This window comes from Microtus oregoni, unplaced genomic scaffold, assembly GCF_018167655.1.
Source record: "Microtus oregoni isolate MIOR12 unplaced genomic scaffold, Mior012 000014F_ref0000157, whole genome shotgun sequence".
NCBI lineage: Eukaryota > Metazoa > Chordata > Mammalia > Rodentia > Cricetidae > Microtus > Microtus oregoni.
This window is the reverse complement of record NW_024543073.1, coordinates 50730789-50749121: the sequence shown is the minus strand read 5'-3', so window position 1 is coordinate 50749121 and position 18333 is coordinate 50730789. Positions and strand designations below refer to the sequence as shown.

At 49.8% G+C, this 18333-nt stretch overlaps 1 protein-coding gene across 2 annotated transcripts; it reads left to right on the top strand.

The window, feature by feature from the left end:
• Nucleotides 1–3564: 3564 nt before the first annotated feature.
• Yju2b (YJU2 splicing factor homolog B) lies at nt 3565–18329 on the top strand. 2 transcript variants are annotated; one of them, XM_041663719.1, is made up of 11 exons: nt 3810–3879; nt 6255–6315; nt 7673–7910; nt 10299–10352; nt 10755–10837; nt 11582–11637; nt 14361–14421; nt 15917–16059; nt 16136–16308; nt 17397–17535; nt 17725–18329. In XM_041663719.1, exons 3-11 carry the CDS (start codon nt 7908–7910, stop codon nt 18135–18137), a joined length of 1125 nt encoding a protein of 374 aa, XP_041519653.1. In that variant the 5' UTR covers nt 3810–3879; nt 6255–6315; nt 7673–7907; the 3' UTR covers nt 18138–18329. The 2 variants fall into 2 exon arrangements, with proteins under 2 accessions (XP_041519652.1, XP_041519653.1); XM_041663718.1 differs by lacking the exons at nt 3810–3879; nt 6255–6315 and adding an exon at nt 3565–3591.
• Nucleotides 18330–18333: the final 4 nt, after the last annotated feature.

The following is an 18333-nucleotide window of genomic DNA, read 5'->3' as shown; positions in this document are numbered from 1 at the left end:
GTGAAAATCTTTTACCATTCTGTAGGTGCCATTTTGTGTAAATGATGGTGTCCTTTGCCATATAGAAGCTTTGCATGAGTTTCCATTTATTAATAGTTCTTATTGCCTGTGCTATCAGTGTTCCATTCAAAAAGTCCTTTTCTGTGACAATGAGTTCAAGGCAACTCTCCACTTTCTCTTTTACCAGATTCAGGGTATTTGGCCTCATATTGAAGTCTTTGATCCATTTGTTTTTGGCAGGGTACTAAATATGAATCTATCTAGATCCTTCTACATCTGTCCAGTTTAACCAACACCATTGTGGAAGATACCTTTTTCTAGTATTTATTTCTGGTTTCTTTGCAAAAAAAAAATCAGGTGTTCATAGGTATGTTTGGATCTTCAATTCAATTCCATTGATAAATCTGTTTTTATACCAATACCTACCATGCTATTTTTATTACTATAGCTCTGTAGTATAGTTTGGGAATGGAGATGGTGATAGTTCTAGAAGTTCTTTTATTACTCTTTTATTACTACTCTGTAGTAATAGGAGCGGCTGGGCTGCGTCCCCGGCACCCGGCCGCCCGTATGTCTAGCTTATACCCGAAATAATTACACGGAAACTGTATTCTTTTGAACACTGCCTGGCCCATTAGTTCCAGCCTCTTATTGTCTAGCTCTTACATATTGATCTAACCCATTTCTAATATTCTGTGTAGCCCACGAGGTGGCTTACCAGGAAAGATCTTAACCTGCGTCTGTCTGGAGTGGGAGAATCATGGCAACTCCCTGACTCAGCTTCTTTCTCCCAGAATTCTGTTCTGTCTACTCCGCCTACCTAATTTTCTGTCCTATTAGGGCCAAGCAGTTTTCTTTATTAATTAACCAATGAAAGCAACAGATAAATACAAGACCCACCTCTATCAATTTTAGCTATCCTTAGGTTTCTGTGTTTCCACATGAAACTGAAATTGTCCTTTCAATTTCCGTGAAGAATTGTGTTGGGGTTTTGATAGAGATTGCACCAAACCTGCAGATTGTTTTTATTAGCCTGGCCAGATTCACTATATTAATTCCACCAATCCATAGCATGGGAGATCTTTCCATCTTCTGAGATCTTCTTCAATATCTTAAAGTTTTTATATATTATACAAGTCTTTGACTTGCTTGTTTAAAGTTATCCCTAAGATACTTTATTTTATAATTTGAGGCTATTGTGAAAGGCATTTGTATAAATTGCCAACATGACCACTCCACGGTATGGTTGAAGGAAGGTGTTTATTGTAGATATAGTGTTACAATGAGAAAGAGTATGAGTATCCTGGAGGAGAAAAGCCTGTGAGCTTCTAAACCTTTAACTGTTCTCAGGGAATCCCAATATGCATGAGGTGAACACTCACCAAACAGGCAGCGTACCATCCCATAATACTGATGACATGACTGCTTTATGATCTAGTAAGGGGAAGGGTTTTATTGTAGGAGAGAGAGAGAGAGAGAGAGAGAGAGAGAGAGAGAGAGAAGAAGATTGGATTGGACATGGCCATTAGACTGAACCTGACCATGAGAGAAGCAGAGGGGCAGAGCAGAAAGAGAGAGACAGAGAAACAGAGAGGGAGAGAAAGTGGGAGAGCAGAGAGACGGGGAGAGAGACCGAGAGAGAGAGCATAGCTGAAATAGCAGGGTTATAAGGAGAATGAGTAGCTAGGGTTAGTGAAGCCTGTGAGCTAGGAGTTTAGGGTAGGGGAGGAGGTAAGAAGAGCTTGGATGCTAACATGGACAGGTGTAACGGGCTCTTGTGATACTGGGGGAGCCCGGAGCCCAGCATGCACTTTGGCATGCTACTAGTCACCAGGCATTTGTTCCTTTTGCCTTTTAGAATTTGGGGAAAGGGAATTTCCTTTGGACCTGACAAATATCACATAGACAAAGACTGCCATCCTGGGATTCCTTCCACAAATACTCCAATGGTGATGGCTCAGCCTTAGCGGCACATCTTCCTACCCAAAGCAAGAACCATGCAACTGGGGCTAGAGCAGAAAAGCACACCGACACACCATACGGGAAAGGTCGGCGTTTTGTTATCTCCTCCTCTGATGCTCCTGTCAGGTCTCAGTTGCATGCATGGATAACCAAAGCCAGAATCACACACTCACTCCTTCCAACTCATCTGTGGATCTATTTGCCTCTGCTTCACTGCCAAGTGCTGTGTCATAGACTTTTCCTGGAAAGACAGGGCATAAACAAATCTGCCAACCCTAAAAGAGAGCCCACAAAAGACGAAAGTAATGACTGCACCAGCCGGACCTGGTAAACAAACGACTTTCTACCAGGGTTACAAACAGAATGGGTCACGGATATTTAGGAGGAACAGGAATGACTCAAAGGCAGGTCTGAGAATCTCTTCTTACAGCTGGTTGTCAGTCCCCTCCCCCAGCAGTGACTCCTTTTCTAAAGCGAAGGGGATTTCAAGAATCCCCCCTGTTTCTGCCCTTTTATTTTTAACAGGCCTGGCGGAAATGAAGATATTCTGGAGAGGCTCCTGTGTCTTTCAGTCTATCAGACTGAAAATAATGGACCCCAAAGGAAGAGGAATTTCCCCGGGAATCTCAGGCTAGACAAGGGAAAGGGCCCCAGCCAGAGGGAAAACTCCTGGAGATTTCACACAATTCTAACAACTTCTCAGACCGCTGAGATTTAAGCCCCGGCAGAGCTGGGTCAGTGGTGGGCGGAGCTGCACTTTGACCCGGACTGTTGCTTAGACGACGTGCACGTCCTTGTCCCTTTAACTTTGACCTCACTTCGGGACTTGGGTGGTTCCTTCCCTGAATCTCTGTCCCTCTTCCCAAAGTGCCAACATTGAATAAATCTCCTTCTTTTGCTTTCTACTTTTAAAAAGATTTACGTATTTATTTTACCTGTATGGGTGTTTTGGCTGCATCTATGTTTGTGTACCAGATGCATGTCCAGAGGTCCACGGAGATAACTCTAATGCTAATGCTCCTTCCCTCAGACCTTAGTGGCAACCCAGCATTCACTTTTTTTTTTTTTTTGGAGACAAAGTCTCACTGTGTACACCTGACAGACTACCTGCCTCTGGCTCCAGAATGTTGCGAGTAAAGGCATCCGCCACCACGACTGGCCATAAATGTAATTTCTTTTTAATCCATAAATAAATAGCCGGTACTGTACAGCACACGGTAATTCCACTATTTGGAGATCACAAGGAGTGTCAGAAGTTCAGAGTCATCCTCAGAGCAATATAATGAATTCCTGGCCAACCTGGGCTAATAAAGACAAAAGCGTCTACAGAGCGAGTTCCAGAACAGGCTCCAAAGCCACAGAGAAACCCTGTCTCGAAAAAAAAAAAAAAAAAAAAAAAACTTTAAAATGACGAATCAGCTCCTTTTGAAAACTCAGCCGCCAGGTTAGCACTTCCTGGACGGGCCTGGATTGGGCTGCCTGCGAGAATCTCAGCCAATCGAGATGGCGAAAGTGCCTGGCCCCGCCCCGCGCAGGCGTCTCCGCTCCTCGGAGGCGGGCTCTCCGCGTTCTCGGAGCCGGGTGTGCTTCCGGCTGGTGGCGGCCGGCGTGACGTCAGGAGGAGGGCAGGTAGGTACGGGGTGCGGAGCGGTCCGCGGCGGCGACGGGGGTGGCAGGACATCAATCCCACCCCTGCGGCTTGGCGCGGGAGAGCTGCGGACGCGAGCGGGTTCCCAGGGCCCAGCAGCCGTTCCCCGCCGAAGGCGCCCCTAGCCGTCTTCATGCAGAAGATGAGCCCTCCAAGCCCAAGTGTGGAACATGGTGCTTAGAAACAGTAGCTTGAGGGCCGGCGAGGCGGCTTCGCAGGCAGTGACGCTTGCGGCCAAGCCTGACGGCTTGAGTTCGACCCTGAGCATGGTGAAAAAATCCATTCTTGTGGGGGTGTTCTCTGACCTACACACACTTCGTGACACACTCCCCGAACACACAGAAAACATGGAATTTTTAAGGAGCTTGTGCTGCCCTTGCAGGGGACTGGAGTTCAGGTCCCAGAGCTCACAGCTGCCTGTAGCTCCGGCAAATCAACCCTCTACCCTCTCGAGCACCTGCACTCACTTGTGCATAAATACACACACGCACATAACTTAAATTAATTTTAAAATTGTTAGTAGTCCCATGCGTTTCCTTCTCAATGCTTAACACCTGCCACGACTCGCAGCCTCGGCAGCTCCATCCTGTAGAAAACTTTTTTTTTTCACCTAATTTCGGAAAGTGAGGCCCAGTGCAGCTGGCCCGGAGTGAGGCAGCTAGGAAGCAGCAGAGGGGCCTGTAGGCTGTCGTTTGTGCGGGCAAGTGAGGTCAGGAGTGATCCCTGGCTCTGATGTCCTATCTCATCGCTGAGCATGCGCCGAGCAGCCTGTGTGTAACCTGGCTGTGGTACTTCCGGCGGTGATGAACCACCTTAAGGCTTCAAAAGCTGACTCTGGAGTACAGGGCCAGCCTGGACTCCATAGAGGGGCGTGTCTCCAAAACATATTTGTTAAACATTGTAAAACAGACCCCAGACACACGCTGACGCACAAGCTGGGTATCTACACTATAGGCAGTCCCCATACACTTATTTCATTACAACAAGCCCCAAATTCATTCCTCCTGTCAATACCCCCCATTTTCAACCTTTGTTTTATTTTTGTTTTTTGAGGTAGGGTCTCATTGTGTAGTTCTGGCTGGCCTGGACATGCTGTGTAAAGCAGATTGTCCTGGAACTCAGCCTGTACCCCTGGTTCTGCCCCCTGAGTGCATGAGGCATGCGCTGTCATGCCCTGGACCTTACTCCCTCCTGACTGCTCCAGGAAAGTCAGAGACCCAGGCCGCTGTGACCCCAAACCTGGGCAGGCAGTTAAGTATTTGGGTGAAGGGACAGCAAGATAGCTCAGTAGGTGAGGATACTTGCTGCCAAGTCTGACAACCTGTGTTCCATCTCTGGATCCACTTAGTGGAAGGAGAGAACTGTCTCCTCCAAGTTGTCCTCTGACCTGCGCACACTGGCACGTCTGTACCTGGACACACACAATGATTTTTTTTTTTTTTAAAACTTAGGGGTGGAAAGATGGCTCAGCAGTTAAGAGACATACTGCTTTTCTGAAGTCTCTGAGTTCAGTTCCCAATACCATGTCAGGTGACTCACTGTGGCCTATAGCTCCAGCTCCAGGGAATCTGACATCCTCTTTTAGACTCTGGCTGTATGCATGCATGCGCGGATACACACACACACACACACAATTTAAAAATAAATCCTTTTTAAAAAATTCTCAAGTCGGGCAGTGGTAGCACATTCCTTTAATCCCAGCACTCCAGAGACAGAGGCAGGTGAATCTTTAAGTTTGAGCAAGGTCTACAGAGCAAGTTCCAGGACAGCCAGCATTCTTACACAGAGAAACCCATCTTGAAAAACCAAAACAGCAAAGAAAACCGTTTGTTTTAAATTGTATCTATTCATTTTTTATGCATTCATGTGAATGGTATATGCCATGACACACGTGGAGACCATCCGTTCTCTCCTTCTACCATGGGGGCCCCAGCCTTCAAGTTTTAAGTGGGTGGGAACCACATCTGAGCCTTCTGGTAAAGATCAAGTGTAAATCGTTGAGACTATCGGAAGACAGGTTACACTTATGTGTAATCCAAACTTACCAATAAAAATAAAATTGGGGCGAGAATGATGGCTCAGTGTGTCACACAATCCTGGAAACCCAAAACCCACATAAATGTGGAGGAACACAAAATTACCTGTGGCCTGCACTTACACACGTTGTGCATACACAATAATAGTTTTTGGTTTGTTTTTTTTTATTGATTTTTCCCAAGGTCAATCTTTTGCGTGCTATCCACCCTTTTAGCCTAGGGCAGTTGAGCAGGGATAGTCAGTGGTAAGAAGACAGAAGTGTGTTACCCATCCTGTCACAGCAGGTTTACCTGCCTGGGCTTACTCTGGAACCCCTACTCCCCTGATAGGGCTGTCCCCTCCTCCCAGCGTGACCGTTCCTTAACTTAGGTGAGTCTCTGTTGCCCATCCAGCGTTTATCTCACGACAGGGTCTCCTGTTGCACAGGCTGGCTTTGAACTCGATCCTCCTGCTTCCTCCTTCTGAGTGCTGAGCATGTGCCACCACACGCCTAATTGGTAGAACTCGGGATGTCCTGCATGCTAAACAGTCATGGTCACTATACTAACTAAGCCATATCTCTATCCTAATTATTTATTTATTTATTTGGTTTGGCTTTTCAAGACAGGATTTTTCTGTGTAACAGTCCTGGCTGTCCTGGAACTCGCTCTGAAGTGCTGGGACTAAAGGTATGCACCACTACTCCCCAGCTCTTACTTTTGTTTTTTTTTTTGTTTTTTGTTTTTTGTTTTTGTTTTTGTTTTTGTTTTTGTTTTTTTTTTTTTTGAGACAGGGTTTCTCTGTGGTTTTGGAGCCTGTCCTGGAACTAGCTCTTGTAGACCAGGCTGGTCTCGAACTCACAGAGATCCGCCTGCCTCTGCCTCCCAAGTGTTTAAAGTGATTAAAAGCGTGTGCCACCACCGCCCTTACATTTGTTTTTAATTAACTTATTCATTTATTTTTCAGTACTGGGATGGCTCCCAGGATCTTCTGCGTGCTTGGCAAGCACAGTCCCCAGGAGCTACATCTCCAAACTGTTTTAGCTTTTTTTTGACAGTGCCCATACTAGTTTCAAATTTGGACTCTTCCTATCTCAATCCTGTTATTCTTGGTAGCTGGGATTATAAGAATTAGCACCTGGCTCCAAGAAGTGACTTTAGATTGGGTGGTTGAATGAGGCCTCTGGCGTTCAAGAGGAACAACAAAAGCTACATCTTTGAACCTAGGGCTACAACCCAGAGCTGGGGCCCCTGCCTAGAATCCCCTAGTGAGAGGCAGGGAAGTGGGGCTCAGAGGTAGAGTACTGTCTTAGCCTTTGTGAGGCTGAGTCCATCCCAGTAGTTCAGGAACAGTCCAGTTGCCTGACTTCTGCAGATAGCCAGGAAGTCAGCTAGACCAGAACAGAGAAAGGAGAGGGGTGGGTGACCTCAGAGAGCAAAGGCTGGGAAGCAGTAGGCTCTGTAGGTTTGGTTATCAACTCAACTGAGAGCTTCCGGAAGCCTAGGGATCATGGCATGCTAGTACATATTATAGGAGACCCCTGCTGGGCCAGTGAGACTCTACATTGACTCCACCAAGCCTACAACCTGAGTTTGATGAAAAGTTGAAAACTGACTCCTACGAGTTGTTCTCTGACCTTCACATGCTTGGCATGCCATGCACACACACACACAAGCACATAACAATCAAATTTTTTTTTTTTTTTAGTTTTTCGAGACAGGGTTTCTCTGTAGCTTTGGAACCTGTCCTGGCACTAGCTCTTACAAGAGTTACAGGCTGGCCTCTAACTCACAGAGATCCGCCTGCCTCTACCTCCCGAGTGCTGGGATTAAAGGCATGCGCCACCACTGCCCGGCATAACAATCAATTTTTAATAGGAAAATGTAAAAGGAGCCCCTTGGTAGCTTCTGCACAGGAGCAGGGTGGGCAGTAGGAATTGAGGGCAGGGATAGCACACGGACCACCATCTACTTGATCACCCCAGCATAAAGTCTGGAGCCACATGCTTCTCTAAACTCTTTCTGTCTCCTTCCTCCCTCCCTCCAGGCTGTCCTTGGATGCTCCTCACCCCGTGGAGACTCAGTGCCAGGTCACAACTCAACCATTGTGAACTTCAAGAACTAGGAAGAGCCAAGCCAGACCGCCATACGGCCACATCATTACAGGGCAGCCTGTGGCCTCTGCAGGCCCCATAGGAGGGTCCACCCCACCACTGCGTGCATTGACCAGGCCACTTCCCAGTTGCACCCTTGCGAGTGAGGACCCGTAGACAGCTCCCAAGATGGTGAGTAGAAGATTCCCAAGCCTGGGTTCCTCCTAGGCACCAGCACAGCCTCCAGGCAGCCCTGCTTCTCCCAGCCTCCTGGGTGGTAGCTATTGGTGGCAGACATTTGCTGGGCACTCAGACCACCGCCCAGCAGGTCTTCTCTCCATCTTGATCTTGCTCCCTCCCTGCCCCTTCCCTTCCTTTCTGTTACTGTCATAAACTCCTGACCCCTCTGCCTCAGAGACCCACATCCTAGTGCTGGGATTATGCCTCGTTGCTGCAGAGCTGGGAGGGAAACCAGGGCCTCGTGCTTGCTGGGCAGGCACTCCGCTACTGAGCCGCATTAGCCACTGGGAAGTGTGAGGTGGTCCTGCCCACTCCGTCAGTGCAGCTCTAGGAGACTGTCTCCTCTGAAAGGTGTAGTATTAGGGGCGGCGGGGCTGCGTTCCCAGCACCCCGGCCGCCTGCTCGGCTAGCTTAGCTTATGCCCCGAAATAACAACACACAAACTGTATTCATTTAATCACTGCTTGGCCCTTTAGCTCTAGCCCTTACTGGCTAATTCTGATATCCCGATCAACCCATTTCTAATAAACTGTAGCACCGGTCTTACCGGGAAGATTCTAGCCTATGTCCATCCTGGGTTGGATCGCGTGCGGAGCATGGCGTCTCTCTGAGGAGTCTGCTCCTGAGACCAGAGCTGTGGAGTCTGACCTCACTTCCTCTTCCTCCCAGCATTCTGTTCTGTTTACTCCTCCCACCTATCCTCTAACCAATAAAATGGGCCAAGGCAGTTCCTTTATTAGCCAATGACCTTCCTCCATCAGAAAGGAGCCTGGACTGCTAAGCTAATCAGTAGTCTTTTACAAATGTATAGAATTGTACTTATTTATCGTAGAGTGGGCTCACATGCATGTGGTGGTCAACTCCTTCCCCCATGTGGGTCCCAGGCTTCAGATCCAGGTGACACCCTCAGCCACCGTCTCTTCAGCCCCATAGTCACTCTTTGTCCTTCCCTCCTCGATGTCCCGACACCCACTCAGCTGCCTCAGACTCTGAATCCCCCTGCCATGAGCACGTGTGCCATCCTGTCTGGCTTCACACGCAGTATGGTGTTCAAGGCAGGGCTGGCCCAGGACTCTAGGCAAGTGCTTTGCCCCTGCGCTGTGCATACAGCACTGGATCATGTGTTTTGCTATAGTTTATTCTTCAGATTGTATTTTAATTACATTTCTCCCATCCCTTTCTTCCTCCAGACTATCATATATCCCTCCCAGCTCTCATTCAAATACATGGCCTCCTTCTTCACCACTCTTTCTTATGTGGATGAAGTATTTGTACATACATTTGTATTCCCAAATATAATCTGTTGAGTCCATATAATGTCATGCGTGTGTTTGTTTTCAGGACTGACTGTTTGGCTGGACAACCCATTGGTGTGTTCTCCTTGGGGAGAGCTGCCTCTCCTGCTCTCAGCTTTCCTCTGTTGCCTGTAGCTCTTTGTTGAGGCCTCATGGTCGTTACCCTCTTTGGCATGTTTGTTGGTGTCCTTGTTCAACTCACGTTTGGGTGATCATGTGGTTGAGACTTTGCAGATGTAACTTCTGATGTTTCTAAGAGACACAATCTCACAGCAAACTCCCTGGTCCTCTGGTCTCACAACCTTCCTGCCCCCTCTTACACAGAATTCCCTAACCTTAGGTGTGGGAGTATTTTGTAGATGTACTCACTGGGACTGGGCCCCACAACTCTGCATATTGATTGGTTGTGGTTTTCTAAGAGTCATAGCTAAGAGAAGTTTCCTGGTTGATGGGTAAAGACTACACTTATCAGTCTAGATCAGCAGTTCTCAACCTGTGGGTCGAGACCCTTTGTGGGGCACATAACAGATATCCTAAATAGCAGGTATTTACATTACGATTCAAAACAGTAGCAGGATTACACTATTCAAAACAGTAGCAACAAAATACGGTTGTTTATGGTTGACGATCACCACAGCATGAGGAACTGATTAAAGAGCCCACCATGAGGTCTGGGTTCCATCCCCAGGACCCCATTAACCAGGTGTGGTGCACATTCATAGTACCAGCCTGGGGAGGGGAAGGCAGGAGGATCATGGCTAGTCTCAGCTGCATAGCACTTCATGACCAGCTGGGCTACATAAAACAGTGTTTTATAAACCTTTAGGAGTCAGTGGCAATCCCCACTTCTTTACCACTGCCTGCAGTCCCCAAGAACATGCAGACATGCCTGTAAAACAGTGTGGCCTTAAGGCATTTCCCAAAGCTATAACAAGTGGGTTTTCAGCCTAGTTCCCACTATAGATCAGAAACTGGATGGAACATTCAGCATGTCCGAAGGACCCTGCATTACCCTCTCTGACTCATGGCTCCCCTCTGTTTTCAGGGTGAAAGGAAAGGCCAAAACAAGTACTACCCCCCGGACTTCAACCCAGAGAAGGTGAGCAGCTTCAATGACCCCCATAGCCTCAGGGACCAAGTGACACTAGAGAAGACTCCAAGGTACCTGGAGGATGAGTGCAGGCTCTTCCCACTTAGCATGGCATTGCATAGAAAGCCCTGCTATAGATTACCATGCCATCAAGTAGAAAGTCTTTCTGTGGACTCTGGTGTCCCTGGGGGCTCCTGGAACCCCTTCCTTCAGATACCAAAGACAATTCTGTCCTTGGCTCCAGGCTATTTGCTTTCCCAAGCCGTCCACACCTCCTTTGTTGCTTGTAGGATGTAAGATTGAAGCCCCTTCTACCCAGGGAGACACTTGGTAGGAAGAGCAGTAGGAAGAGCTGAGGAACAAGCTACCCTAGCTTGGCATTGCTTACCTTCACTCACCCTTTCCATACAGCATGGCTCTCTCAACCGATACCACAACAGCCACCCCCTTCGAGAACGGGCTCGGAAGCTGTCACAAGGCATCCTTGTCATCCGGTAAGAAGCTACTCACCCCTCTCCCATTGATAGGCCCAGCGCTGCAAGGTTCTAAGTCTGTAATGCAGGAAGACATTGCATGGGTCACCCATTGCTGCATAACAGACATTAAGTATTTGCTATTCATAACAAGTCTAGGTACCTCTTCTGGGCTAGGGAGAACCTGACTCGGTCTTCTTCCTTCATTGGTGGGGCCTTGGCCTGTAGAGATAGACGGTTCCAGAATGGATCTTTCTTCCATCAGGCCAGCAGTATTATGGCTCCAGAAGAGCCTGCAAACGTGCCAGGACTCTAAAGGCCAGACCCAGACCTGCCACACTTGTCCCTTCTTTCCCTTCAATTGCCCAGTGTGGATCCTGACTCCAGGGCTGGGGCCAGACTCTTCCTCCGTGTGGGATGAGCCACAGAGTGATGTGCAAGGACATGACCACAGAAGGAAGAGTGGCCAGCCAGGGCCTCCCAGATACTAGATGACCTGAGGCAGGAGGATCACTTGGGTCTAAGAGTTCAAGAACAGCCTAGGTAACATAGCTAAAATATGCCTTAAGAAAAAGGGAGAGCAGCAATGATTCAGTAGGTGAAGGCATCTGTTGCCTAGCCAGGCCCCTTCATTCAATCCCCAGAACCCACATAGTGGAAGGAAAGACCCAAGTCATGAACGTTGTCTTCTGACTGCCACTCATACAATGGATAAATAAGTAAATGTAAGAAAAACAACATTGAAAATCCTTGTCTTTGCTTTAGATTTGAAATGCCGTACAACATCTGGTGTGATGGCTGCAAGAACCACATCGGCATGGGTGAGTTCACCATCACCCGTGACCTGCCTGCCCCTCCAGCTCCCCTGTGCCAGGTGCTCTGAGACACTGGAGATAGTGTCAGCCCCAAGGCCAAATAGGAAGATGGCCGGTCCCCAAGCTAGAGAACAACTAGAAGGCTAGACCCTGGGATCCAGACCCTGTCCCTGCCAGTCGCCAGAAGGCGACCTTTACCCACCAGCTGGACTTTATGCCTCAGTTTCCCAGTCTGTAAAGTGAAGCTGGTGTGAGGCCCACCCGTGTTTGTTCAAGGTGCTTCTTGCAGCATATGCTCCGGACAGAGGGCTGGGGCTGCGCTCCGCTCCCATCTGACTGCCGCAGCCTAGCCACAGAGTCAGCAGCACGACACTCGAGCAGTTGCCCTCCTGACTTCCATTTCCACCCTGGGATGTGGGACAAATGCCTCAGTTTCCCTCTGGTCCCACACTACAGCAGTCCATACCATACCATCTTCCTTTAATTTGATTTATTTAGTGTGTGTGTGTGTGTGTGTGTGTGTGTGTGTGTGTGTCAAAATTATGGAAGTCAGAGAATTTATGGGTGTCGATTCCCTCCTTCCGCTGCGCTGTTTGCAGTGACTGAGCTCAGGCCGTCCAGTTTGGCAGCAGACACCCTTCCAGTGATCTGTTTCACCACTCCATCCCGTCACATCTGGATTCAGAGCTTCCGCTGTTCACCATTACACCACTGCCTTAGTTAGGGGTTACCGTGTGGTGATGCAACCCATGACCAAAGGCGCTTAGGGAGGGAAGGCTTTGTTTCACGCACAGGTCTATGTAACAGTTCTTCACAAAAGCACAGCAAGGGCAGGAACCTGGAGGCGGGAGCTGATGCAGAGGCCATGGAGGGGTGCTGCTTTCTGACTTGGTCCTCATGGCTGCCTTCTTGTAGAACCCAGGACCACCATCCCAGGGATGGCCCAGCCCACAATGGGATGACCCTTCCCATCAACCACTAATTGAATGCCTTACAGCTGGATTTTACGGAGAAATTTTCTCAGTTGGCGGTTCCCTCGTCTTTGATAGCTCTAGCTTATGTGACGTTGACATAAAACTAGCCAGGACAACCACAGAACCTCACAGACGTGCCATCTTTTCTGGTTCCTGGTGGTGAGGATTGTCCCCGCAGCAAGCAGTTCTGCAGCAGCCAGTACTAGCCAAGCAGTCGATAATGCACTCGGTCTTGTCAGGCCTTGCCTCGTGATCACATCCGATCCCCAGAGGGGAGCACTGTTCCGAGGACTACCCCAACAGACTCTAGAGTCCTCCCCCGCCCCAGAGATCTTTTCCTGGGACTGACCAATGAATCCTGCTCAGAATTCCGCAGCCGTCTGAAACAGCTGGTAGAACTGACGGAAGCACATCTACTGGTTTATTATAAAGCTACAACCAGGCTTGGTTGTACACACATGTTATTCCAGGGCTAGAGAAGCGGAGGCAGAATGGCGAGTTAGAGGCTAGCCTGAACTACACAGTGAAACATTGTCTCAGAAAAGTGAGGGCTGGGTATGACATGTGGTAGATGTTTGTCCGGCATCTGCAAGGCCTTGGGTTCAGCTTCAAAATAAAATACATGCTCAGATGAATGAAAGATAAAAGATGGTGGATGGGTGTGATGGGTAGGTAATGATGATTGAGGATTGGTTCGTCATAGAACAAGCAAATGAAGCTGGACGATGATAGCACGCACCTTTAATCCCAGCACTCAGGAGGTAGAGGCAGGCAGATCTCTGTAAGTTCAAAGCCAGCCTGGTCTACAAAGCAAGTTCCAGGGCTGTTACACAGGAGCCATGCGTGCCCTGTCCAGCTATCCAAGAGGCCTCCATTGAGCCTCTTCTTGAAATGGCTTATCCTGGGTAGAGGCAGGACCCCTCTGCAGTGAGCAGATCTTAGAACCCACCACTAGGTAAGGACAGGGCCGGGATTCTCTTTGGATCTAGCATCAGGACAGAAAAGCAAGGACAGATGTTGCTATGGTAGGCTATAGGGCAGAGACATTGTGTCTGGGGCCTGCCTCAGACAGGGGTCAGCTAGGAGCCAGGAAGTGGGGCTGGTGGCCAGACGCACAATGCCTGGAGACAAGGTGACTGTAGAAAGGAAAAGACAAGGGAAGTGAGAAAACCTGCAGGCCTCAGACCACAGGAACAGAGAAACTAGGCCCAGGGCAGGTCTAAGACCCTGGATCCTGTTCCCAGCACTGAGAGCAGTGGGAGCTGAACCACTCGAGACACCATGAGCACCCTCCAGCCAGAACCAACGCAACTGCCCCAGAGAGGAAGATGGCCAGGCCAGGCTCTAAGTCACCCAGGCAAACTCCACCTTGCCTCTGCCTCCCAAATGCTGCAGTCTCAGGTGTACCCCCACATCCAGCTCTCCATTGACATTTCCTCCCAGAGTCCTGTGTCACCAGAATAGCCATCGTCTCTGTTGACTAGGTGGGAAACGGAGGCCCTGAGTGATGAGCTTTGCTTAGGGGCACACAGTGAAAGCAGGATTGGAATCTGGGCCTTCCTGGTCCCGTCCACACTTTCCTATGGCCTGGGTACTCCAGTGCCTCCCAAACTTCGTTCTTCCTACCTTGAATTTCTGTGCCCTCCCTTCCAGGGCACCTGCCCTGCCAGGCAACAAACCACCAGCTTCTCCTCCACCCAGAGAAAAGCTGATGCAGGTGCCTTGGTCCCAGCCTCTATCTCCCTGCCCTCTCAGGTGTGCGCTACAATGCAGAAAAGAAGAAGGTTGGCAATTACTACACAACTCCAATCTACAGGTAGGAGCACCTGGTGGCACCTTAGGACAGGTATGCCGTCACAGGTTAAAGGGTCCATAGAGGAGTCTTGAAGGGGAAGGGAACTTGGCATCTTCCTCTAGAGCCATTCTCTGTATAACTGTCCATCTTGGCCTGTCAATCAGGGTTTGTCCCTTCCTCCTCCAACCCTTCATGGCCCCCACCTTTCCCAGTAAAAGCTCAGGCCCCTCATTCACTCTGCTTCAGGCCATGAGGCCTCTGCTCCAGGAAGCTAAATGGCCCCATCCCTGTGCTACTCAAACACTACCTTCAAAGGGACATTTTCTTTTTTTTTTTAATAAATGATGGGTTATATTTGTTTTTTATAATTTTATTTTTATTTTATGTGCTTTGGTATTTTACCTATATATATTTCCGTGGGAGGGTGTCAGATCTTGGAATCTTGGAGTTACAGACAATTGTGAGCCACCATGTAGATGCTAAGAAATGAAACCCAAGCCCTCTATTTTTTTATTTATTTTTTATTTTTTTTAAATATTTATTTATTATGTATACAATATTCTGTCTGTATGCCTGAAGGCCAGAAGAGGTCACCAGATAACATTACAGATGGTTGTGAGCCACCATGTGGTTGCTGGGAATTGAACTCAGGACCTTTGGAAGAGCAGGCAGTGCTCCTAACCTCTGAGCCATCTCTCCAGCCCCCAACCCAAGCCCTCTAAAAGAGCAGTCAGTGCCCTTAACTCCTGAGCCAGCTCTCCAGCCCCAAAGGGACCTTTTTTAAAGCCATCACCTCCTATGTGGTCACTCTTCACTGGCACGTGTTCATTGTCACATCAGCCCTTCCCGAGCTGATTGTCACATGTCCATCATCGCATCAGCCTCTCCCAGAGCAGGTTGTCCTACTCCGCTGACCAGCACCATCCCCAGCTGCTGGCACCAGCCTGGCACAGAGTAGCCAATAGAGGGAGGGTGGGAGGAGGCCCAGGTGGTGACCCGTTGAGTAAGAGAGTGAGTAGATAGAGGATGGCTGGTGGGTGGGTCTATGGGTGGATCCATAGATGAACCGATGGGCAGGTAAGTGGATGATGGATTAGTAGGTAGATGGACAGACATGTAGATGGATAGATGAATGTATAGGTGGGTGAATAAGTGGGCAAGGAATGGGCAAATGAATGGAAGAGCCAGCTTTAGTGTCTGGGTGCTTGATTGTAGGCGGAGAGTCTTACTGTGTAGCCTAGGGAGCACTGGGGTCACAAGTGGGTGCCACCACACCTATTACTAAATGTTGGGTTTTTGTCACACTGGGGGTGAAAGCCAACACTGGAGCATGCTGAGCAGGCCCTGTACTTAGGACCCCCAGACCCATCCTCAGCCTCTGGTTGCTCTTCTGGTTGCAAGCCTGCAGGTCTTTCCAGAGTTCTCCCAGCTCTGAGCTGGGTGCGGTGGGTGCTCGGATAGTGGTTCTGGGGTCTCAGGAGAGCATCGCTGCATCCTAACACCAGGTCCTTTGTAGGTTCCGAATGAAATGCCACCTCTGCGTCAACTACATCGAGATGCAAACAGACCCTGCCAACTGTGACTATGTCATCGTGAGTGGTGCCAGCCGCAAGGAGGAGCGCTGGGATATGGAAGACAATGAGCAGGTGCTGACCACAGGTGAGCACCGCATGCTTGCCCACCCCACGTGACCCCAGGTCGCTTCCCCAGAGTCATGCTTACGTGGTCCTTGCAGAGCATGAGAAGAAAGAGAAACTGGAGACGGACGCCATGTTTCGCCTGGAGCATGGCGAGGCCGACCGCAGCACGCTGAAGAAGGCCCTGCCTACACTCAGCCACATCCAGGAGGCACAGAACGCCTGGAAGGATGACTTTGCTCTGAATAGCATGCTGCGCAGGCGCTTCCGGGTGAGGGAACCCCACAGTGGACATCAGCCGGCTCAGAGCTGGGAGACTGTGGTTCAGACCTGTGTCCCCTCATCCCATTTGCGAGCTGGTCATTTCCCCTCTGAGCACCAGGCTCCCTGTATGCAGCAGAGTCATGTCCCTGCCTAATCTCTTCCTGCTGCTCTAACAAGCATAGCACAGACTGGGAAGTCTAGATTGAGATGGATTAGTCACTGCTGTACAAGCCAGAAGTCTAGCGTTGAGGCATCTACAAATTGACTGTGTACAGAGTGCCTGGTTGGGTTCCTCTGAACTTCCTGCTGGATCCTCAAGGCACAGACAGGACACACAGGCGCCCTGGGGACTCCTGTGTAAGGCACTGACCCCGTTGATGAGGGAGAGCCCTCACGACCTGGTCACTTGCCCAAAGCCTCATGTTGTCAGCCATCACAGAGGGAACGATGTTTCAGCACAAGCAGGAAGCCAGTTTTGGTCATGTCTGTCTGTGCTTCCAGCCACTGGGGGACTGAAGTGGGAGGCTCATCAGAGCCCAGGAGTCAGAGTCCAACCTCAAAAACAGAAAGCTGGGCCTGGCGGCTCGTGCTTATAACCACAATGCTCAGGAAGCTGAGGCAGGGGAACTATTTCAAGTTCCAGGTCCATCTGGGTTGCAAAGGGAGACCATGCTCCTCACCCCAAAAAGTGGGGGGCAAGTAGAAAAAATTTCTAGGACCTCCGAATTACAGTATGGCCCGAGCTTAAGTGTGGTCTTAAATTCTCTGTCCCTGCCTGGACCTCTTGGGACTCCAGGCATGGGCCACCACACCTTCTTTATCACATCTTCCGGAATTTATCTAGTGGGTCACACCTGCAGCCCATCATTGGTCAGCATGTAGTGTTATATAGCACATGGTCATCTTTTTGACATTGAGGGCTTGAGGGACCGAATGCATGAGCCCTGCACATGGGGCCACTTTTGCATCGCAGGTACTGTATGGGCCCTTCCCTTGCTTCAGTGGAGAAGCAGACCCAGTGACTGGAGTGAGACCCATGCGTCTCAAGGAGGCAAGGTTCTGATGTCCCTCCCTATGTGTCACACCCACCCACAGGAAAAAAAGAAAGCCATGCAGGAGGAGGAAGAAAAGGACCAGGCGCTACAGGCGAGGGCCAACTTAGCCATCCCTCTCGTGCCGGAATCAGAGGACGACCGCAGACTGGCTGCCCTGCTCAGGCTGCACACCCTGGACTGTGAGTGGTGGCACTGGACCAGAAGCTTCATGGGAGGCAGAGGTTGCATGCAGGGTTTGGGGGGCACCTGGTCCCTAGGGGACCTTGTTGCTTACAGTGGTGGGGAGAAAGCTCAAGGGGTGTGCATATGCTATGCACACTTTGCCCCTGAACCTCGGACCCTTGCACGATACCTGTTCTTCCCCACAGCCTATGAGGACAAACAGAAACTGAAGCGCACGGAGATCATCCACCGCTCTTGGTTCCCCTCGGCCCAGGGACCCAGTGCTAGCAGCAGCAAAGCTAACACTGTCCTGAAGAAGTTGTGCCAGGGCCGCAGACCACCCCCCAGCACCACGGGCACAGTGGGGGACCTGGGCATAGTGAGGAGAAGGTCTCAAGAAGTTCCAGAAAGTCCCCAGTGTGCAGCAGACAGTCCCTTGTCAGCAGAACCAAGAGGGCCACCAGGAGCCACCCAGGACAGACCTCAAGAGACAGCAGAATCCACGAGGAACTGTAGAGACCAGGCCTTACCCCTGGGTTCCTCCCAGGAGGACCTGCTATGCCCCAGCAACCCCAGTGCCTCCCTGGTGGCTGACTACTCGGACTCAGAGAGCGAGTAAGGGAGTCAGAATTCCAGGGACCAGAAACCATTACTTGTCCAGACCTTACGGACTGCAGGCCTCACTGCTGCCGGCCCAGCCACAGACTTCTCTCCCTATAGAGATCATTATTTATTTAGTTTCGCTGAGGATGTCTGTGCCTTGGTAGAACCCCTGACACCGTAACATTAAAGCCCTGTTCTTTGTCCCTGCCTTG

Bases quoted from the DNA above. Each gene is read 5' to 3' on its own strand.
- Yju2b (XM_041663718.1), top strand. The intron at 10,838-11,581 runs GTAAGAAGCTAC...TCTTTGCTTTAG, and splicing joins CAAGGCATCCTTGTCATCCG to ATTTGAAATGCCGTACAACA. The intron at 16,309-17,396 runs GTGAGGGAACCC...ACCCACCCACAG, and splicing joins TGCTGCGCAGGCGCTTCCGG to GAAAAAAAGAAAGCCATGCA.